At 42.5% G+C, this 23,630-nt stretch overlaps 2 protein-coding genes across 5 annotated transcripts in view; both read right to left on the bottom strand.

The window, feature by feature from the left end:
• Positions 1 to 4,042, bottom strand: part of CFAP299 (cilia and flagella associated protein 299) — a 407,655-nt gene extending 403,613 nt beyond the window's left edge. The window contains exon 1 of the mRNA XM_045019968.1: positions 3,939 to 4,042. Within this exon, the coding sequence (XP_044875903.1) occupies positions 3,939 to 3,959 (21 nt within the window). The 5' untranslated portion in view covers positions 3,960 to 4,042. The remainder of the gene's footprint in view (positions 1 to 3,938) is intronic.
• A 4,129-nt stretch (positions 4,043 to 8,171) lies between these two features.
• Positions 8,172 to 23,630, bottom strand: part of FGF5 (fibroblast growth factor 5) — a 37,774-nt gene continuing 22,315 nt past the window's right edge. For 3 of the 4 annotated variants that reach the window (XM_045019392.1, XM_045019394.1, XM_045019395.1), the window contains one exon: positions 16,117 to 17,912. In XM_045019392.1, the coding sequence (XP_044875327.1) occupies positions 17,559 to 17,912 (354 nt within the window). In that variant the 3' untranslated portion in view covers positions 16,117 to 17,558. Of the gene's footprint in view, positions 8,234 to 16,116; positions 17,913 to 23,630 lie in introns of those variants that run through there. The other variant, XM_045019393.1, reaches the window with a different exon arrangement.

The following is a 23,630-nucleotide window of genomic DNA, read 5'->3' as shown; positions in this document are numbered from 1 at the left end:
TTTCACTGTTGAAAAAATCGAGGACATAAAGCACAATCCAGCGCCTATTAAAATCATTTAGAGGACTACCTGGGCCTTGGATATAGCCCATAAAGTGCACCCTTTGAATGGACCTTTTCCTCTTTTTATTAGAACTCTACTAGTAGTAACATCAGGGAATCATGAGAAGTGTTGAAAGCCCACCACTCCAATTGAGTAAGTGATATCCTGAAGTCCCTACTCTGTTTTTACTCAGTGGAGTTGTTGGGTAAGCTCAGTGTTTAACCACAAATCTTACTAAAACACAGGACGAACCTTCACACTTGAAGGAGCAAACCACACTGTAAGTAAAACAGAGTTTTCATGAACGTTGCTTGCATGCAGTTCTTGGTATGAACTGGAGTGCAAGCTTAGGGCCCAATCCCATACTCCATGCACATCGGTACTCTCATTTAAGTCACAAATGATTTTTAAGGGGGTTACAGGATTGGGTCCTGGGTTTACTCACTGTAGCCATTACATTTATTTTGTATTATTTTTCCTAAAATGCCTAAACAGTATGCCAAATCACAAGAGATGCTGAGCACACAAGATTTCTACTGAGCCAAGCCCTGAAGGCCTTATTTATACAATCTCCTACCAATTTCAGCCAGAGTTTTCCTGAGTAAAAGATGAATGAGAAATTCAAGATAAGGGACATTTTGTTCAGGGGGAATTAACAGAATAGGTGGAGGCAGCCTGTAACACCAACTCTAAATTCTCATGGATATTAATTGAAAAGTGTCAGTGGGTGGATAAAATACTAGCATTATATTGCAAAGAGGGAGTTTGAATGCTTAATTTGTACTTTTTAGTAACATTTGTATTACCTTTTTCTATCAGTGTAGTTATAGCTGAATTGTAAAAGATGTGCAGTCTCTCCCTATCTCAGATTTCCTATTGTCACTCCATCTGTTTGGGACTTTTGATATTTTATATCGGAAAAAGGCCAGGCTGAAAGATGACAGAATGGAAGGTAATAAAGAAGCTTCTTAGATGTTTCTCCCCCCACTGGTTTTCATAACACTGTGGAAAGAGGTTCTTGCAGACTTCATGCGATTAGCACAGTTTTTAGATTTACAAGTAGAAAGTTTGGTGGCAAGGAAAATATAAGTCAAATGCTACTTAATGATACATACTCTACTCTTCAGCATTCCAATTGTTTGGTCTGAAAATATACCTGCTTTTAAGTTGAGGTAAAACATTACTTATGCTTAGACTGGACTTTTTAAAAGTAGAAGATTTGTTCAGAAATTATGGACACAGGAATGCCCAAGAAAGGGTTCATTTTATACATCTGTTTGAAGAAAAAAAGCTCTGAAGAATTCCAGCTCCGTTTCACATCACTTCTTGTGACCTTTCCAACTGCATAGTTCACCTTGGGCCCATAATGAGTTGATAACTGATGGACTAAACCCAAACACATGTACTTCTGTAGGTTTGGACTGGATCCCTAGTGCCTGCAGTAAAAACTATCATAATTAGCTGCTCATGCACAAAATCTGATCAGTTTTGCTTTGCAATGATGCTAATAAAAATAACGTTATTCTACTTTCCTGGCTAAAAACCACCACCACAAGCCCTTACTTGCTTCAAATCGGTGGCCAAATACAGCTTTACATCTTAATGTAGTTGAGTAACAAATACACATCAGAGAATGGGACTGGAGTATTTCTTGTATTTTGAAAGAAATATAACCAACACCCATGGCATAGAGAAAATACCTATGATGCTCCCCCAAAATACCATGATGTGTACAACATATATTATTGCAGTTATTTACAATATGTACAGTCTGGCCAATGTTTTCGGAACTAGGGGCAAAACTCCAATTGATTTCAATGGGACCAGGGTTTCACTCTAAGTGGCTAAACTTTTCTTTTTCTACTTTGCACATTAATACCCTACACTCCTTCCCAGCCCCCACAATGTTCCTCATCTGTTGAGACATTTGTAACTAGAACACGGAGAAGTGGCGGCAACACACGACGGTCAATAAGTGTTTTCTTGGCAATTCTCAGACTATTTGTTGTGCATTCAGAGAACAGCTGGCAGGACCTCCTGTGGAAAATGTGGTATGTGCGCTACTTAAGGATTTCTTAAGAATCCTTAATAGAACATAACAAAATCACCTTTACAGCTATAAATAAACAAATTTTGATAAGAAAGAAAATCCCTTGTATTTTTTTTAAAAAGCAAACAATACTGGTGTGTTAAAAACTAACGTCATTGCTTGCAAATCCATGAAAATGTTGAACTCCAAACTGTGGACTAGCCAGGGGTTCATACAGGGCTGCCGGGGGGGGGCAAGTGGGGCAATTTGCCCCAGGCCCGGGCCCCGCAGGGCCCCCCACAAGAGTTTTTCGGGGCCCCTGGAGTGAGGTCCCTCAGTCACTCCGGAGGCCCCGGAAAACTCTCGTGGGGTACCGGCCCCCAGAGCTTCTTCCACACCGGGTCTTCAGCGGCAATTCGGCAGCGGGGGGTCCTTCCACTCCGGGACCTGCTACCGAAGACCCCAGGCCCCCGAATCCTCTGGGCGGCCCTGTGTTCATACATGTAAACACAATTACTTCGTTCCTGAGATTTTACCACCATTTCAGGGATCCTCTTGCAAAGCTTCAAACAAACTTCTAAATTCTCAAACTAGTGAAAGATCAATCACCAAAATAGTTTCCTTTTCCCCCTAGGGTCTCTACCATATCTACATGATCCTGATTTAGAAAGGGATTAAAGAGGCTGTTTTCAAATTAATAGTGGAATGTAGCCACTTGCTCAAGATTTTCCTTGAGCTCACAGGCTCTCAGTCATAATAACCCCAGTCTTTAATTACAGCACTTAAGGTGTGGTTCTCAGAGGACCAGAAGTAAGATTAGTTCATAAGGCAACAAATTTTACATCAAGCTTAGAACTGGGAATCATCTAGCATTAGTAGTAAAGTCAACACTATTCTGCTTTTCCCAGATAAATCTGGTGAAAGTTTACTATAACCCTTCCCAGTGTGCCCAGAAGTAATTTAACATGAAAAATAAGAATTTAAAGAGTACATGACTTTCTTTTGGGGGAGGGTGTTATAGTAGGCAGTCTGTTATTAACACACAAGAGACCAGGGTTCGATTCCCAGTCAAGCCTCTAGACCGGAGGTCTAACATGGACAGCACAGGCACTTGGCATTTTTCTACATTAGAAGAGGAAGTTGAGTTTTTTTTAAAACAATAACCATTTTCCTTATGCAGGGGCACATTAATACCTTTAACTCCATTCAGCTGGCCAGAGGCAACATTAGTCCTGCACCATTAGCTCCTCCACTCTGAGGGAGACAATCCCCCTCCAATAACACCCAGGATCTCAGTCATAAGGAGAGATACCTTCCCTGCTGTATGAACCCTGAGGTTTCCTTCTGCTACAGACTTCCATAACAGTGGCTAGGGAGAGAGGAGAGCTGCAGATGATGTCAGAGCACAGATCCCAGCTCAGCTACAGAGACATTTCTTTACACAGTTAAAAGATGTTTATACTAATTCTGAATCTCCTGAACATAAAATAAAGTATCAGGCAAGTAAAGTCTTCAGCCTTATCCATAGTTACTCTTTATACAAGCAGCAGTGACTAGAATACTGTGTGTGATGAGTGCTATATTCTTCCTTACAATGTAGGCTAAAGCTACTATCAGACTTTAGAGCCAAACAAGATACTATTTGCTATATTGCCCTAATACCTGTTTTTTTCCCCCTCCCAATAAACACTTTCCCTGGATACTAAACTCAGAACATTTTCCTCTTTGCAAAGAGATGTAGCTTTTTGCTGAGAAAAACACTCAGTTTCATAATCCCAGTGTGTGACTATCAGTTCTGTAACTGATATTTAAACTTGATATCATCTCACAACATTGTTGTGTTTTTGAACTATAAGGGATGCAATACCTGCAAATTCAAGGGAGACATAGCTCGCTAGGGGAATGGTAGAAGCTCCAGTCCTTGCAACACTTTTTGGGTGGAGCTTAAAATAACATCACAGCATTTCTTCCTTCCTTCCTTCCACTTTGAACAGACCAGCTGGCTTATTACATTGGTGCATCTCAGGTAAAGAAAAGTAAAGGTCCTTTACTGAGTGGAACCTTCCATAACTTAGCAGGGGGCAGGTAGAACCATAGACACCCAGGCAACAAACATACATCCCAGAAGCTATCACTATCAGTATTAGCAGCTTGACTAGCTAAATCCACACTTATTGATTAATCCCCCTCTCCTTACTGACTTTCTGGTTTACTCCATATCCCATTTATACAATTTCCTGTTGCCTTAACAGGCTAATCTGCAGCAGCTATTGCTGGCCCTTGATAACAATACTTGCTTCTCAGGTGTGGGTAGTGGAGGGCTGTAACCACCCAAACCTATAAACTAAGGGGAAGAGGGGCCACACACCCATACCCACACCCAACCAAACAACTAACACCACACAAACAGGTCCCCTCTTAAGGGACCGGTCTACCCAATCACAGACCCAGTAAATATTACTATTTCTATTTGCACATGGAGGCAATGGGAAAGAGGATGGTCTGGGGGCAAGGCACTGGACTTGGGTTTCAGGAGATTAGAGTTAGATTCCTAGCTCTGCACAGATTTGCTATGTGACTTTGGGCAGGTCCCAGGCTGAGATCCTCAAAGGTATTTAGACACCTAACTCCCATTGATATAAAGGGGAGTTCCCTTTGAAGATCAGGGGCTTAATTCCTGTGTGCCTTTAGCTGCTGATTTGCCAACAGGGGATACCAATACTTGCCTACCTCACAAGGACAGCATGATGATAAATCTGTAAATATTTGAGTTATTTAAGATAGATACTACAGTGAGGGGGACCATAAGGTCCAGTTCTCCTGCTCCAATCACTGTGTTGTTATTTAGCCACAGTAGAACAGCTTCAATGGGAGAGATAAAGGGCGCCTTACATTGCAAAATCCCATAGCTCAGTAGTTAGAGCACTCTCTGAGGACAGTTCAGATCCTTTCTCTGCCTCTGGCAATGGGTATCCGTCATTGCAAGTATGTGCTTTAACCACTGGGCTAAAAGTCATAAGGAGGACACTGGCACCATCACCTCCTGCTGTAGTGGCCAGATTTTGAATGGGGCCTGATCTGGCAGGCATGCTCAGAGGCCACCGACCAGCTTGGACCCTGCACAGGACTTACGTGACAGAATGCTCTGGTTCGTGGGTCTTTGGTGGGAGCTAGAAAGGCACCTGGACGCCTGGTGGGGGCTGCAGTTCGCATGCCCACAGGCAGAAACTGAGGCACCAAGAGAATATGCGCCCTGAATACTTAGGCACCAAGTGAGTTTAGGGTTCAGTGGGAGTTTTGTGGATTCCAGTGAAGTCAAAACTGAGGTTTAGATGCCTAAGTACCTCTGTGGATCTTGACCTAGGCCACTAGCTATATGCAGCCTAGTTGGAAAATTTGTATCTAAATGGGAATGAGGGCATAGACTTGAGCTGGAAAATAAAATCTGGAACCCTAGATCTATCTCCACAAAGGCCCATGTGGCCCTGTCTTTCCCCACCCCCTCCTCCACTCCCAGGATGCAGGGATGGTGGATGAAGTTGGACAGGAATGTCAGAAGTGGAGTAGATAGCGGTTTGGTCTGATTAACCAACTGTGGTTCCTCACTTAAAAGCTGAAGTCCCATAGACTGAAGGAAGCTCATCAATGAGGATCTCTGGTCTGATAAATCTCCTGTAGTTTGTCAAGCTGGAGATCATGTTTGATAAGCCTCCCGTGGTTCATCAGACATCTGTTCTCTTCTCACGAACCACAGGTCATTCATCAGAGTGTAGCTGCAGCCTCTTCTAGGTTTAACAGACCTCATCCATTTCCTGCCCCAGAACATCTTTCACACAAGTCTGCCAGCTCCCCACTTTATGACTAGGAATGGATTCTTCAGGGGTGAGGAAGCTGAGATGGTGCTAAGCGAGCTTTTGGTGGTTATTGGGGCTGAGATGCTGGGATAGGGGCTTGGGAGTAGCCAAAGCACCAGCACCATAGTTCCCTTGGTGCACCAATGCCTTGGCAAAGGGAGTCTGGGAGGCCCCAGTGTTGATACTGTGCCTCACCAAGGCATTGGTACATCAACACTGGTGGAGTCCCTGAAATGCCAGTGTTTTGGTGTTTGTACTCAGGACTTCCCAATCCTAAACTCCAGACTTTCACCATCAACCTTCCCTCTCTGTACATCTCAGTCCCCTTTCTGCTCATATATTCCACAGAAATGTTGCACAAGAGGAACTATAAAGTAACGTTAGTCCTAACACCTGCCAGATCTGTTAACACCTCTTCCATTGTACGCTGCTATTTAAAATGAGCACTTGCATCTGTTTCCTTATTATAGAAATGTGACTTAACCCAGAAAAGCTCTTTTCCTGGGAGTAGATGTGCCATCATCTAAGGAGGCACTAAGGCACCATGCAGCCATAAATATAATTTTTTTTAAGATCCATAAAGCTGAGGTGACGCCTACCGGGATCACTACGGAGCCCATGGCACTGTTTTCAAACGTATGTCCTGATTCCAGTTTGGGCAATTCCAGTACATTCTGCCCAATGAAATTCCCCCATTTGGTTTCCATTAGTTAAAGAATTCTTCGCGTGCTACACTGCTAGGTAGCATTGCTGGGTTTCCTTACCAGTGCTGCCATGTTCCACCCTGGAGATATTTGTATTCCTATACACCGGGCCAGAGTGTGCTTATTCTTGCTTGGTGTGCAAGGATAGAGGAGTGTGACTTCCCCCTTTGAACTCCCACCACACATCGAGCAAGGCATAATGCAGCCCCTGCACTTTCCTGAGCTCCATCCTAGCACTCGTGGCCAGGGCCCTGCCTCCTGTCCACTCTCACAGGTCAGCAGAGCTGGCCAGACACACAGAGGTGGGAAGGAGGGATTCTGTTTGCTTGAGGCACCATGTCTCCTGGAGCTCTGGGTAAGGCAGAGCTACTCCCACACCACTACGAGCGTGGGCTTGTGCCTCAAAGGCACAATCTGGCCCACAGTTTGCAGACAGCATGTAAAGTGCTTAGGGATCCTATTAGCAGGAAGACACCATTCAGACTTAAATAATTACCATTCAGATGGAAAAGTTAGAAAAGTAAATGAAAGCCTGAGAACTTCATGCAAAATCCCTTCTTTCCCCTCCCCGGGCAATGAGGGGGAAATGGATCCCCACTACTGTGACTATTGGGGCTACAAATTCTACCCTTACTGTGAGCTAAAACGTTAAAAGTATGCAGAAGTTCACAAGATGTTACAATAGAACCATGAAAATAGGGCAAGTGGTTTACGATGTGGAATGTTGTAACCAGTACAAAAGAGCCAGACAAAGAAGCTGGATTAGTCTAACCCCAAAAGGCCACCTTGATATAATCTAAGGACTGTTGAAATTATGCTTAGTAAAGACAGAAGATGTGGAAGTTAACAGACCAAAATTGGTGTGATGGATATTAGACCTAACTGGTGGACAAAATAATGAGGGAGATGAACTATGATGTTCACTTTTCCCCTTTTTGGGTTCCTAGAAAGAGACTTTGAAAAAAGACACATACAGTTCAGATCAGTTACGCTCAAATCTCCCTCTCATTTCCCATCCCACTTTCCATCCCACCTCATCCCCTGAACTGCCAGAAACTCATCTAAACTCATCTAAAGGACTTTCTTCCTGAGAGGAAGGCTGGCTGGTCTTCATCTTGTTCAAGGAACTTTGTTTTCACCTGTGACTGCTTGGTGATGGCTACAGGGCAGTCACTAGCATGACTGCATCTGCTCTTCTGGTCAGAACTGCAGTCTGGCTGTCCTGCTTCTCATGAAGGGCCGAAATAGCCTCACTCCACTCAGCTCAGCACAACTCACACTGGTCACATTATTGGACTATCCATGCACTCCAGGAACTATATGAACACCTATGCAATTTCTGCCCCATGGACTCATCTGGAGTAACTAGGATCTCCATGAATTCTCTCTTCCTGGGTGGTACTTAGTCCCAGTTGCCCTCATCTGATATAGATGCAGGAGAGAGAGGCTCTCTTAGCCTTATATGGTGGCACAGGAGTTTCAGGTCTTTCTTGAGGGGATCCTGCAGGACTGCTGTGCAGAAGGTCTCCTGGGAGGATGTTGGTGTTCTTGTGGCAAGTTTGCATCCTGCACTCTAGGCAATGGGTGGTCCAGTGCTGAGGAGGCTGAAAGAGACAGTCCAAAGTTAGTTGCAGTCCCTACCTTCAGGGTGGATAAAAATATATCATTTTTTATTTAAAAACTCAGATTTTTTTATTTAAATTCAATACAGGTTTATTTTTAAAAAAACTATTTAAAATTAAATGTGAAATTATGGCAATCTGTGTTAAGGCCTAAATTTGCTATGTTCCATTAAAATAATTCACATTAATTTTAAAAATAAATTACATTAAATTAAAATTTAAATTTAAAATTTGCTGCCAAATTTTAAAGAAAGCCAAATCTCTGAAGTGGTGGAAGCCACTGGCTAAGCAACTGGAACCAGAGTTTATTGAAGTGCTAAACCAGCCATTGACAGCAGTCGTCCCTTCTTTAGGTGCAGAGAGAATATTTTCTCCATTTCAATTTATTCAGCTAGTTCAGTTCAATGACTAGTAGATTCAAAGTTAAGAAAGCAATAGAGAGTTGCAAAAGCAAGAAGGCTTGTTTTCCTCTTCCAGTCTATGAATAAAAACTAGGTGTAAGAGGATGAGGTCTACTAATTCTAAAATCTTGAAGGGCACCAGGAACAATCAGTTCAATTCACTAACTACAGATAATATGTGTTTTTTTATAGTAATTCCGTTAGTTTTAAATGCAAAACATGTTTTGATACATTTTTAAATGCTTTTTCTCATTAGGTACAAAATATTTAAGGTTGTTTCATTTAACTAGTGAAAAAAATTCAAAATATTAGCTTTTTGCATTTTAATTGAATTTAAAGTTTTATCCCACTAGAGTTTGACACAAGCAACAAGTAAAAGAGTTAATCCTCATCAAGAATAGTGCCAGTCACCATTTTCTAACATAAATGTAAAAATTAAGAATATGAATAAATGCAAGTTAAGCTACATAATTGCTTAAATAAATATGTATAGATATAGTGTATCCTCCTGGTTGGCAAAAAGAAACACCAAATTTAGCACAAAAGCTATATTTAGTTGTAAATCAACATGTTTTAATGGTTACCAACCAATGAGACTCAATCTTTCTTTAGGGAAACAGCTGCAAAGTACAACTGCAAAACAATATTAAAATCAATTAACATAATGATTAAAATTAGTGATTTCAATCACTTTGTTTTAAATTGATCCACCTTTCCCACATTCCTTCTTAGGGCCCTCTCTTAGGGCTAGTCTACACTTACCTGCCAGGTCGACGCGGTGAGTTCGACTTCTCGGAGTTCGAACTATCGCGTCTAATCTGGACGCGATAGTTCGAACTCCCCGCGCACTCTGGTCGACTCTGGTACTCCACCACTGCAAACGGCGGTGGCGGAGTCGACCTTGGAGCCACGGACTTCGATCCCGCGGCGTCTGGACGGGTAAGTAATTCGAACTAGGGTACTTCGAGTTCAGCTACGCTATTCACGTAGCTGAACTTGCGTACCCTAGTTCGACCCCCGCCCTTAGTGTAGACCTGCCCTTAGACTCATAGACTTTAAGGTCAGAAGGGACCATTATGATCATCTAGTCTGACCTCCTGCACAATGCAGGCCACAGAATCTCTTTTCACACCTCTGTCCTGGAAAAGCCATGGGAGAATTCAGAGGGGCAGGGTAGTGGGTTGGCCTAATAGCCAAACAGCACATGGGACAAGTGACATCTTTCTGCCAGTTAGTAAAACCTGATTCAAGTGGCTGTGCATAGCAATACTAAACTGTGGTCTTTACATACATCCACTGTGTTCTCTGGTGCAGTACATACTGTGATTCTGACTTACAGTCTGGCCTCTTCTGCATTGGAGAGGTTGCCAGGCCTCCTTCATCCATTGTGACTTTGATAGAAATAATGGACTCTCATACCCATAATCCTTGAAGTAGCTGCGCTACCCATTTTTCTTGCGCACATGGCCTCGCTCCACCAGTGCAATGTCATGCAGAATTCCCTTTGTTGTTTCTTGCAACAACTTCCACTTCATGTTGGTGTCCTCTCCTGTGCCCACCCACCGCAGTCATCCTCATCCACAGTTCCTCCTATTGCCTGTCCTGGTCATCTACAGATTGTTCATGTGGCACCACCAGTACGGTACAGGTCCCACTTGCTCATGAACTTTCAGAAATGACATTGATCTCTGTGCTGGAAATATCCTGCTGCAAGCATGTTCCTTCTTCCTCTTCCAATGCCCTGACACTGACATCTCACTTCTGACCTGGATGTTGCCACTGCACCTTCTGCTGGGGAGTGGTAAGAGTGGGCAGGATGAAAAGGCCCACTTCAGAACCCTTCTGCTTGATTTTTGGCACCATGTGGTAACAAGCATGTGACATCACCTCTCTGCCCACTGCCTAGCTGGCCCTGAAGGACATTTCTCAAGGTGCCTAGGGAGAGAGAAGCTTCCATTTTGAAACTTAAAGGCAGAAGCAACCATCTCCTAGGCCTGGCTATGACTGTTCTCTGTCTTAAATGGTGACACCTCAGCCCCCCGCTCACAACTTTCCAGTCCCTCCTGACCACTTATCTGAAAGGAAAAATACAAGCTGGTGCCAAGCTCAGACTGGCAGCTGGACTCTGCCAAAAGATTTTGTCTAAGGTCCTTTAGAGAAAAAACTGCTCCTCCCTTGAAAATAAATTGACAAAGTGGTACAAGGGACGGGGGTGGGGTGGGGGGAGAGGGACAGCTCAGCACTATGGGAAATGGTAGCATTCTCCTGCTGCATTTTGTGAGCAAAGTCATCGGTGGCTCTGGTCCCTAGGGAATTCCTTGCTTTCCACAGCCAAAGAAGGGGTGAAAAATAATCTGGAAATACAGCCAGGCACCTGGCAGCAGCAGCCCAGAGGGTAGGTGAGTGTTGTGCAGATTGTTACCTCTATCAAAGGGCTGCTCAGTGCACTGGACAGCAGGCTGGGAACTTGCTGTTTTATTCAACAGCATCATAACAGAGTGGGGAGGGAAAACTCCCACCCACAAAACAAGAAGCAAAGGAGGGATGGAGGGTGGCTCAAGCCCATAATACTCTGGAGAACCTAGTTAACCCTATTATGACCACTTTACTACAGTTCCAAATCCACCTTGAGTCAGGGGAGCTGTCTGCTGGCAGTGGGGGCTGATGTGTGGTGGTGGAGAGGAGAGAGGATGAGGAGGAGATGGGAGGAAGGGATGGAATCTTTGAGGCTAAGAAGCAGGGATAGGGTGAGGGCATGGAGAATTGTTTGGCTTAGTTCAGCAACTTGTTGGTCATTTTCCCAGTCTCTGGAGGGAAGCGGGGGATTCTCATGTACCTCTTGTCCCAGGGCTATCAACAGCCCCAATGGCAGGGCGCTCCTGTTCCTCCTTTCCTTTCCATCACTCTAGGATCTCTACGGCCAGCATACATTTGCATAGCTCAAGGTCGCCCCTCGACGTGGGTGGAGTGTGTTCAGAATGTGGTGGAGACGGACTTCCCTCAGAGTTGCCTCTGCTGCTCTCTAGGGATCCTTTGTGCCTGAGAATTAAGGCAATGGATCTGGTCTGCGTATGCTAGGAATAGAGGGCTTTTTTCCTTTAACTTCCCCCCATCCCCGTCAGATCTCATGTGCAGGTAATGCAGCACAGAGGGAGAACTCACTCACCGTTCTGTGCCTGGTGGATAAAGCTCCGCAGTCAGGGAACAGTGGCACATGAGTGTGTTCAATCTCATTACCCCAGCCAACCGGATTTACTAGGGTACCCAGAGGGAAAAGGGTTTACTTTTTTGTCTCCAGCACTGTGTTGGGTAGTGAGAAAGTCCTTGTACAGGCCAGAGCTGCAACAGATGAAGGTGGTGATAGACTGTGTAAGTCAATTGTTTGCGGTTGACATTGGTGCAGAGGGACCGATCTGCTTCCCACCATTTAAAGTCCACTTTTATTTAGTTCACTGTTCAGTTTGGCAGCCAGCACTCACTTTGGGGCTTTCAGAAATGTCATATATTAAGCATTAACATGTCCCCATTTCCTAACATCTACCTGGCTCCAGTATGCAAATACAGCTAGGTAATATATTCCCTAGAAATTTGTACCTTAGACCACTGAGCAGGGCAATGCTGAGGGACTTAGTAAATCTGGCCCTGGATCTTAACTTCATCACTGCTGATGCAAACGTCTGTTTATTCAGCATCACATAGTAATAGTTACTGTAGTGAAGAATATGGACCAAATTCAGTCCAGGCGCCAGACAGGGAACTCTGCTGACTTCTTGCTTGGCTCGATGAATTTTATGTGCTTCTGGGAGAAATCTCTGTTCTTGCTTTTTTCAAAATGGTAACATGAATTCGTTCACAAAATATACAGCATACTGCCACGCAGAACATCTTAAGTACTGCCTCGGCTTCCCTCTCACAGAGCAAGGTGTATCAGATGCCTCCCACGGCACAATTCCCCCACAAGAGCCTTCCTCAGGTCCTGAGTAGAGCTGGGCAAAATTTTCGTGCGAAACCTTTTTTCCCTGAAGAATGTGGATTTAGGTGGACATGAATTAGAGTCAATTACTTGGAGGGGGGGAAATTCGTAAATGTCATTTCAGCTTTTTCAAAGTGAACCGTTTTGGTTTGCCATTTTGGAAAGACATTTGGTTTGGGGATTTCTCGCTATTGTATTATTTTTTTTAATCATTTTTTTAAAGCCTCAAAAGCAACAACAAAAGAAATGTTTCTACTGATACCAAAGGAAACTTTTTTTTGGACCTGCACCCAAACTTCATATTCTGTATTCGGACATCCCTTCCCTGAGATCCATACAAGGAAAGGGATTGGGAGTGGGTAGGGCTATGCATCATCTCCCATAGATTGTACTAATCCCTCTTCTGGGCGGCAGGGGTTCCTCATCTTGGAGTGACCCTCTCTGCCTGAAGCTACATTAACTTTAGTGCAAAGAGGGCCCCTTCCAAGTTAAGAAACCTCCCTGGAGAGGGATTCTGGGCATAGCTCTTAGCAGGGAGAAGCCCTCACATCCCGGCCCTCCAAACGCTCCAGGAGAGGAGATGGAGGTGGTGTGAAGGCATTGGGTCCATATGGACAGCCTTCCTGTGCCCCTAACAGTTTTATTCATGATACATTTTGTGGGGTTTAGAATTCTTGTTTAAACATTTTTTAATAATCTCGTAAAACCCCACCTGTAATCCCATGTGTGCTCCGGATTAACAGAACCATGGGCTCAACAACAGCAGTCATCCAGTAAAAAGGCACTGAACTCTGTGGAATTTAACTGCACTAGAAAGAACCTCACAGTAAGGTAAAATACTGCTAGGGAAGCATTGGTTTAATTGTACCCTGGAGAAAAAAGAAGCCTGGTATTGCTTCCTCAGCAGAATTTCACCTGACTGCACTGAAATCTGATAAATTCTTCACTTCCCACAGAGGGACTAGCAAAGGATTTAATGAGAAACACATTTGAACTGGACCTATAACTGTGAGATTACGTTTGCTAATCTCGCTGTGGGATATAGAGAGATCCCTTCTTCTGTGTGCTGGGGGGCATCTAGTCTAGTGGAATTAACCACATTGACAAGTGAATTAAAAGTAAAATTTCTTCGGACACCTTCTGATATTCCAATAGAACAGTTTATACGGCTTGCAAAACAACAAAGCAGATATCGTGATGATAGTGGGTCCAATCTTACAACCCTGGCTCATGGGAGTAGTCCCACTGATCTGGGGCTTCTTCCCGGCCCAGGATAACTCCTATTAAAACCATTAGAAAGAGTTCCCTTGACGATGAGTCATGCCCAAGTTCCTATGGGCTGCAGGGTCAGAGCCTTTATTTCAGTGGACTGCACACGTGAGTAATGTAATTCATGTGCATAAATGTTTGCAGGATCATAGCCTAACATGAGCTCTCTAGTACAGGGATAAAAGTTGTCCTTTCTGCTATAAATAGGTTGCCCCTATAAATCAAGCTCCCTTAAATGGAATCCAAGAGTTGGCAACAATCCAATGGATGGATGAAGGGATGGAAATTTCACTGTGAGTAGAAACAGGCAAAACAGTCCATTTTCATTTGGTTTCAAAATCGATGTTTTGTTTTGTTCCACAAGTGGCGGTCAGTTTGTTCGGACTTATTAAGCAGAAGAGATGCCAGTCTGCCGGTGAAACAGCATAGTTTATCTTAGAATGTGAGCTCCCTGGAGCAGGAACTGTCTGTGTGTGTGTGTGTGTGTGTGTGTGTGTGTGTGTGTGTGTGTGTGTGTGTGTGTGTGTGTGTGTGTGTGTGTGTGTGTGGCGGGGGGGGGGGGATTGGTACCACGGTGCCCTCAGCCCTGATCGAGGTTCTTATAGTCATAGAAATCATAATTATCTCCATTGGATTACTCACATGGGTAAAGTTATGCACATAAGTGCTTGCAGGATTGGAGACCTAGTTGGTGGCCTGTCTTGTGGCAGGATATGGGCTATCTCTGAAAGAATTCTAAATGTGTTCTTTTGCCAGGGACACAGAGATCTGTTTATTCTGGTAGCTGCTGTTACTAAAATGTGACACTAAAGTTAAAGCTGGATTTTGGATTTGTTATGAGGGGCAATACACAGATAAAAGAGAAGAATGTTCTTTGTTGTACAGGCTGGGCTATCTGCAAAGATTCTTCCCAAAATGTAATTTTTTAAATTTGTGTTTTGTAATGGAAGACAATTACATTTCATAGCAAATCCTGACTATACTTTGTTTGTTATTATTCTACCGGTAAAGACAGTTCTGCTTATTGACAGCCGACATAACCATCCATGTATTGTATGTGTAGGCCCCCTGGGTAATGAGGATTAGGAAGGTGTTGTATTATATATGTCTTCTGCAAATGTGTTCATTCAATTAGTTAATTTAGGTAGCCCTATGCTTCACTGAACATTAGTTATATGTAATTGGGTATGGCTGGTAAACTGGAGATAAGAAGTGCAATTTGAATTTTTTAATTTTAGTTTGGCTTTAGCATTTGAAATTAATGAGCACGGGCCTGCATAAACACATCTCCGTTATTCTGCTTTAACTTTGCTGTTGCTAATCAAGTCAAAATAAGTGTACAAGATAAGTGATTGGGTTCTTTTGTCATCATGTAAAATATGTGGAGCATGTAGTACAAAAGGAGCATGTATGCTCATTTTGCCTCACTCTTTACTGTCAACAATATTATCTCCTGCCAAACCCTTTAATAGAAACATGTGTAGTAGCTAATTTAGCAACATCCATTCTTCATATTCAATAAAAACCTTGTAGGATAGTTGATAGAAGAAAAGAGAAATTACACAACTATGTTTTAAAATTAAACACAGTTATACTTTATTATGACATCACCATCTCTTGCGGTATGTATAGTGTATGCATGTAGGCAAAATCTCTTTATTCCCATTATTAAAAATAAAGACACTACGTAGGATGCTTATATTTAAACTGTATTAAATGAAATGTTTGGGAAAAGGCCTTGAACTCACTCAAAACAATGGTGGATGAAAAGCCAAGCTTTTAATGGAAATAATATTTTGTATGATTTTTGGTAAAATATTTGAAAGTAGCACATGGCTTCGTTATTACTGATATGCAACTAAAACATGTTAGTACAGTTAATATGAGAGTTTTGGTTCTATTAACACAAGCCATTGTAAAGTCTATTAAGGCTTAATTGGTGATCAGTTTCAACCCTAGTATTTTTTGTACATACACAACACAGCTAGATCTGTGTGTATGTCCAAAATTCTTTTATATGCATAATTAGTTACTAGAAAAATATAAATGAATAATTATTGACATTTAAAATCTACACCACTCTACCATAACTAGAAAAAATACTTTCAAAGGATCAAGTAGCTATAGTATTGTTTATTGCCACATTGCCATACTTAAGATCAAATAAAACATTTTTCAGTGTGAAGTGTATCTTAATCAATTAAATAAATAAATTGCATAAATCATATGAGTTAAAACATTTGCAGAACTATGTTCCATTTGGAGTGATGAGCCAAATGACCAGTTGGACTAAATCAACGTGGCTCCACTGAAGTCCATAGGAACGAGGCTGATTTACAGCAGTTTAGGATCCAACCCAAAGAACCTAATTCTGCTTTTAGTTACACCCGTGCACCCCATTTGGCCCACTGGTTGGATGTCAACAGCAACTCACATGTTCTTCAAATAGGACTGATTCCTGTAGCACATGACCAGCCTTTAACTCCACAGCCCATCGTTTTGTTACAAAAGGCAGATGCACTCACAGGAATCATTTACCTTCAGAGTAGGAGTCTCAGGAGAGGGTTTTACTTGCTGAGTATAATGATGACAGCATTTGATAATAGGCCATGACATTGATGGCTGTTATCTGATACACCTATGGAATGGCTCTTGCCTCCCTTTCTTTCCCCTGAAAAGCAGCTCCATCCCTGTGGACCTATAATAGCAGGAATGCCACAGGGTCATGACAGAGGTATTTTAAACACAGACTTCGAAATGATAGTTTGATGGACAGAATAAGACTTATTCTTCCAGCTGTCCAAGAAAGAGTAGGAGTGGGGGACTGGAATCAGGGTCATTTGTAAATGAAGCGTTCCTCTCCATAAACTTAAAATGCATTATCTCCCTTGGATAAAAGAAAATCCTTCACAAATAAAAAAGAAAGAAAGGATTCAACCTCATGCCACAAATTACAATGTACAGATTGGTTTTTTGTTTTTTTCTTTAAAAGAGTTGACTTCTAAGGGGAGAGGAATCAAACTTTAAAAAAAAAGACAGACTTGGATATACGAGTTTGAGGTACAGTCAGAAGTAAAAAGTGCAGCAAAAAGAGAAGATGCAGGAAAAAAAATCCTTATAAATTATAACTTGACTCTGACCAATTTTTTCATATGAAAATGATTGTAAAAAGTGTAATTCCTTAAAACAGTGAAAGTAAGAAAATATGTTCAATGTAGAGGTACCTTTTTGTTGCTTCCGACAACCAAAATAAACAAAAGTTCATAAAATAGTTTATCAACACCAAAAGTGTATTCTTTGGAAAGCAAAAAAATAAACTGATCCATCAGATGTTTCAAAATGTACAGTCCCGTCTCAATGCTTTGGAGAGTAGGAAAGTGAGAATGCTATTTAAGGCAAAAAACAAAAGCCTTTATGTTCATTTGACCTGAACCACTGCTTTCCTCCCTAGGGCTGGATGAAGAATTCCAGTTCAGTTAACACTCTTGACTATCAAAAAGCAATTTGGCTGAGGTCAAACTGAAACAAATGGGTATTTCCCTGTCTGACCTCCTAATGCAGCTGAGTGCGATCAAGGCCCTATCTGCCATTGTAAGCCAAGGACTCACACACGCACGCATCAGCTCCTGAGAAAAGTGTTCCTCTCTAGCCATCAGTTTAACAGCTATCCAAAGCGAAACTTCAGCCTGTATTTAACAGTGTTGGGGCTCTTCCGAGGCACGGCCAATGAAACCTTTGGTTTTGCTGGGGTGGAGGCAGGTGATTTTTTCTTTTCAGGAACAGTGACGGTGAAAGACAGTTCTGGCTGCTCAGACTGTTTGAACCTTGGAAGGAAATGGGTGGAGATGTGCTGGGGTTTCACCCGGGGACTGCAGCCTCTTTTGGCTTTTCCCTTCTTGTTCAAAGCCACATACCATTCTCTCCCAGTCTTTCCGGTCCTGTAAACTGCCGAGGCATATGTGTTATAGCTGTTTTCTTGAAACCTCTCCCTGAACTTGCAGTCTTCTGTAAATTTGGCCTAGGAAAGGAAACAAATAGAAGTCTATTGAAAGGTTTTTGTTTTACCTGGTAAGAAAGGAGGGCCAACACTGTCAATAATAGCTGCCTATAATTTAGGCTCCTCGGTTCTGATATAATTGCCTAGTTGCGTGGCCTGATTTTCAAAAGTGAGGAGCACCCAACAACTCTCACTGATGCTGCTTGGGTGCTCAGCACTTTTGAAAATCAGGCCATTTACGTGTCTAAATATAGGTTTGGGAGATTAACTTGAGGCGCTCATTATTAAAAATCTTGGCTGGAGGAATCTGTCATCTGCCTCAGGAGTAACCTTCCCATTCTGCTTCTCCGCTATCCTCCACCAAAAGGAAAAATGCCCCCTGGTCTCCTTTGCAGCAGCTCCTTCAATGAATATTAGTTTTTGCTCTTTAGTGTGTCTAATTTCCTGCCCTCACAAAAATTGCTTTCTGCTGCGTCACTGCTTAATAATCCAGAATGACAATTTGCATGCAGATTTTCATTGCTTCACTGCACATAGTCTTGAGCACATTGTTGTTTTAACTTTGGGTGTTTTGTTGTCTCCTGATAACCTTTAAAAATGCCCTTCAGTCAAAGAGCATATTTCCTTACAGAGTAGTTGTATTTGTTGCGCACCAGTTCCTGGCGGAAAGACTTCCATGGACTTCACGGCCCAGGGATCAAGCCCCAGACTGTCAGAGTAAATCTGAACATCCCATTGAGAAACTAACCCTGTGCAATCCAAGATTAAGGTCCACAGACGGCTCTGAATCCGTATAGACACACAGTTCCTGTTGCATAGTGGCAGGATTGGGGTTGCGTCTGTAAGGTGCCAGATACCTTTATACAATACCAGCTACAGCTATATAAAAGGTAATTATAATTAATAACAAGAAAACGATGTATGGAAAATGTTACGCTTCTGTGGAAATTAATCTGTTGTAGTGTATAATTCTAATACTACTGCACTGAAGAGCCAGTCTCAGAGTGCCTCAGCTCACTTCCCGTGTTGTTGATGTAAAGGCAGGTTTTGTTCCTTTCCAGAAAATAAACATATAAAGAAAATTGTAGGTGCTTAATCTTTTGCCAGAGGCACTAAGGACCAAATCCTCAAAAGTATTTAGGCTCCTCACTCCCACTGAAATCAATGAGAGTTAGGCACCTAAATACCCCTGGCTTTCATCGACGTCAGTAGGCTTTGGCTCAGCCCCTAGGATTGGCAGTTGTCCCAGGAGAGTCTCTCTCTTGGGCTGAGATCCTGCAAAGATTTATGCATGTCCTTAATTTTACACACTGGGAATTGTCCCTTATGGGTGCATCTGGCCATGGCATAAAAGTTAAGCATGTGCTTCTTTGCAGAATCGGGGCCTTCTAGAGCTGGGTAGAGATTTTCAAAGCAGATGGGAGGATTCAATCACCAACTCCCATTAAGTTGAGCGGCTAAATCCCCTAGTAAACTTTGAAAATATCAACCCTAGTCTCAACAATTTTTCATGAGAACACTGAAACAAGTCCTTTCTTGTGTGTGTGAACAGAGTGCAGGAATAAGGCCAGTCAGTCGATCAGCCATAAAAAGTGAGACGTAGACGTTTTGCCATGGTCAGACGTCAGGGCAGCTGTGAAATGTAAGCTAAGCAAATCTCCGCCTAGATGAAATCACAGGATATCATAGTGCATTTTTCCTAGTGGAAGGGCTGGATACTGAGATGAACCTATAAATACAAAAAGATAGAATAGGGCCTTAAAAATCTTAAAGGTGTGTGTCTGAAGATTATTAATATTCTTAAGAAGCAGCCCTCAAGGAATTTGCCACTTCTGGAATCTAATGATGAAAGTGTTAACTGGTGTCCTGAGATCATCTAAAATGGTTTCGAAGTGCATCAAAGTTTGATTTCAAAGTAGATTATTCAAATCTATTTATTTTAAAAGGGATCCTGGGCTTTTTAACTTAAAAGTCTGATGCAGTGGAAAGCAAAAAGAAACAATGTTTTATAATCAATTAGAAAATGGTCAGACTTGCTTGATATCACATTATTAAACCCATATTTTGCTTAAAGGAGTTGAATTCTAGAATTCAAATGGCAATGTCCTTGACCTCTATTGCACCTTCTCCATAACAACTTCACTTTAATCTCCTTTAGCTCTTTGCTTGAAAGAAGAAAGAATTATTTTAATTATGCATTTTTGCTTTCTCTGCCTTTTGTTATCCAACATGATGTGCCACACATAAATGAATATTACTCTTCCAGAAATAAAGGCTTGAGCTAAATTCCTAGCCACTGTCTAAAACACTGAATCCTGGGACCCTTACTTACATGAATTATCTGTTGCCCTGAGAAGGATACAGCAGTGAGATGGAAAAGAGACAAATCCCCAAAGAGGAGGGGTTGCCCCCTGAAGATTTCTTTGTGGAGGTTGATATATTTGCATGGATCTCTCTGAACCCAGACAGGAGAAAAGAGGGACAGAGGTCCATGTGTTGGTTAATCCCAGAGGATACCAGTGAGAAATCCAAGTAAAACTCAATGCATTCTGGGGCAGCACCAACTGCTGTGAAGAATCACTTCTACTCTTGGTATCCCTGGATGGGGATTTTTGGATGCATACAACAGCAAGGGAAGCCAGGCAGCATGGGTCCATTCCAAGGCACCTGGAACCACTGTGGAAACATGAGAGCTCCACACTACTAGTTTCTAGGGGGAGACAAACTGCACTCACCTGAGAGGCCCAGATTATCCATTGTCATGGTAAAATCGGTGGGCTAGGAGTGGTGTCTCAGAGGAGGAAATTTCTGCACTTTCCCACTTTGCATATTCAGAAGGCGGAGCATGCCCTGCACCCCACAGAGAAGATCCTGTGGCCCATGAACGCTGATGGCAGGCTCCAGGGATCCATGCAGGAAGGCAGGGATATCTGTGCAGAGGTCTTGATCCTGACCGCCGCCAACAGCTGCCACTGGGACTTCCAGGGGTGGGGGCTTAGAAAAGATAGCACTGCCTGGGGCGATCATCCTCACCAGCATTTCTCCACAGGGCTGGAGTAAGGGACAATATTCTCCCATGCTCAGCATGCCCAGCATTGCCCTAACCACTCCCCCACAGCCTCTATTCACCCGGCCTACCCAGTCTCCATCCTCAGCCCTCCATATCCATGGATCGTCCTCCCAGGGTTGGGAAAAGGCAAGCAGAGCCACCTGAGTAATACTGGCCATACTATCTAGCCCTCTTTCTGGGATCAAATCCAAGTTGAAACCATAGAGGCCCAGTGCAGACAAAACACTGATGGAAATCACGGTGCTGCAGGCCCAAGTCCTTACTTACCTGTGCTTTTAATTAGTATTATTAATAAACCAGTATTTTATTTATTGCCCTCAGGGTGTTTGGGTATTCAGAGACATTTTCCTGGGTTGTATTATCACCTGGTTATTTTTTTTTTTTTTGGACATCAACTTAGTTCTGGCCTACTAGCACAATCCAAATTTTGTTGCAGCTTTACTATTTCCTAGCAGGAGAGATCAAGGCTGGAGACATACATTACTGGGATTTCTAACACTATCCTAACTTGAGTGATGGACCCCAAGAGAGTATAAGAGGTGGCTACATTCAGTACACCAGACATGTGTTCTGAAGGTCAGAGTCTTTCTTTCTTTCTTTTTTTTTTTCTTTCTCTACTATAAGTCTGGCCATACAGACTAGGACAAAGGAATTAAAAGTATTGATGCAATCTTGTATGAGGGCACTGAAGCAGGTCCTCTGTTTCCTGCCAGGATCTGAAGAAACTAAAAGAACAAGCCCTTTGTGTTTTAGGACATTACATTTGCTCAGCTTCCTTTGCAATCAGTGATGACAGAACCCTTAGAACCTGAGGTTGAAATACAGAGGCCTCTACCTGGATTTTAATTTTCTTTTTATGAGTTGTTGCGAATATTTGGTGGATGGTTATTACTTACTAATACATACACACACACACACACACACACACACACACACACAGGTGTGCAATTTAAGCTTAAAATAGCTTTGTTAACTGGGAAGTTTAATAAATATATTAGAATATGTGTCGGCATGGCTAAAAGATCGTGGGCTCGAGAAGATACCCAACATTTACAATGCTGTACAGTATTAGGGGCAGGCTGCACAGCTAGAAATTTTGTCCTTTGTCTGAATAATTAATCTGAATAATTCAATCTGTCCTTTGGAAATCTGTTCAGTTGGAAATTAAAGATCTCAGGGGTCTGGGGTTTTTTGGAATCTCATCTGTCATTCCTTTGGAATTTCTTTGGGACTCCCAAGCCAACTGGGATTCCCAGATAACACCTGGCCACCTTTTGGAAAAAAGAGTGAAGAATAACCCCGGTGCCCTTGCCAACATTCTCTTTCTCAAAAAAAAAAGAACTAGCATTGTTCAAGGTTTGGGGTAAACCATTGTTGCTGAGTATATACTAGCTTTCACATTGAGCAATAATAGATAGTCACTTCACTAAGGGCACCTAACTTTGATTTAAAAACTTTGGAAACAGCTATGGCATAAAAGGTTCTATCTATCCCCATGCATGCCCATCTAATCTGTCTGTCTGGTTCCTATAATGGCACCCATCACCACTGTATTTGCATGTCTCCTGAGAGGGGATGACTAGGGCTAACGGAAAAATGGGAATTCTTTTCTGTGAAATGTCTCACACAAATGTCATGTGACATTTTTCCCCGAACCTGATTGTTGATGGCACAGCTAAAAAACGTTTCCATTCCAATCAAGTAGTGTCAAAACAATTTTTTTCACTTTTTCATTCAAAATGAATGATTTGTTTGATTTTTCAATTTTGTTTTGTTTTGTTTCAATTTCCCCTCCTTTCTCTCCCCTATTTTCCCTAGCACTCTCTCCCCCTTTGGGAAATGTCCCTTTGATTTCAATAGGGGCAGAGTGATGCTGAGTGCTTTTAAAAGTCCCACTCTCCATGTCCAATATGGCAGGAGAACATACAAACAAACATATACTAAAATATTTCCAGTCTGATTATCTTTCCTCTGATAAAAACATCGGGGGCCAGATACAGCATTTGAATTGTTTGCCAGCTGCCCAGTGATTTCCAATGTAACATCACATGTCAATAGAGAGATTCAAAGTGGAGTCCATATACTTGAACTGATTTTTGAAATCTGAATACGAAAGCATTTGTGACACTGAAAAGCCATTGATGGGACTGCAGTTCAGCAAAGCAGGGAGCTGAAATACCAGGGAGGCCGGAGGAATATGTCAGGCTTCTTAATTTTTTGGGGGCTCCTGGAAGTTGCTCCGTCAACAGCTTTGCTGCTGACATACTGTCCACATCACAAGCACAAGCTTAGCCCAAACTGCCATCTATCTAGGTATTTATATGGCCCGCATCACAAGAGCAGATCCTCAATGGAGCTATGACCATTTACATCAGCTGAGGTCCTGGGCCATGATATCTAAGCACCTTCCAAATATTATTAAATGTATGCTCACAATACCATTCTGAGCTAGGGAGTTGTTATTATTCCCATTTTACAGATGAAGAAACCAAGGCACAAAGAATGTAAGTGACTTGCCCAAACACAGGAGACAGGAACTGAATCCAAGCCTCCAGCATCCCAATCCAGTACCTTAAACATAAGACCATCCTTTTTCTCTTATGTGTCTCAAGCACCGGCTGGAGTTCAGTCTCTCTCCGTTTAATCTTCTCTTCTGAGCTGCTAACAAG

Source organism: Mauremys mutica, chromosome 5 (assembly GCF_020497125.1).
Source record: "Mauremys mutica isolate MM-2020 ecotype Southern chromosome 5, ASM2049712v1, whole genome shotgun sequence".
Classification (NCBI taxonomy): domain Eukaryota; kingdom Metazoa; phylum Chordata; order Testudines; family Geoemydidae; genus Mauremys; species Mauremys mutica.
This window is presented reverse-complemented; position numbering and strand designations above follow the sequence as displayed.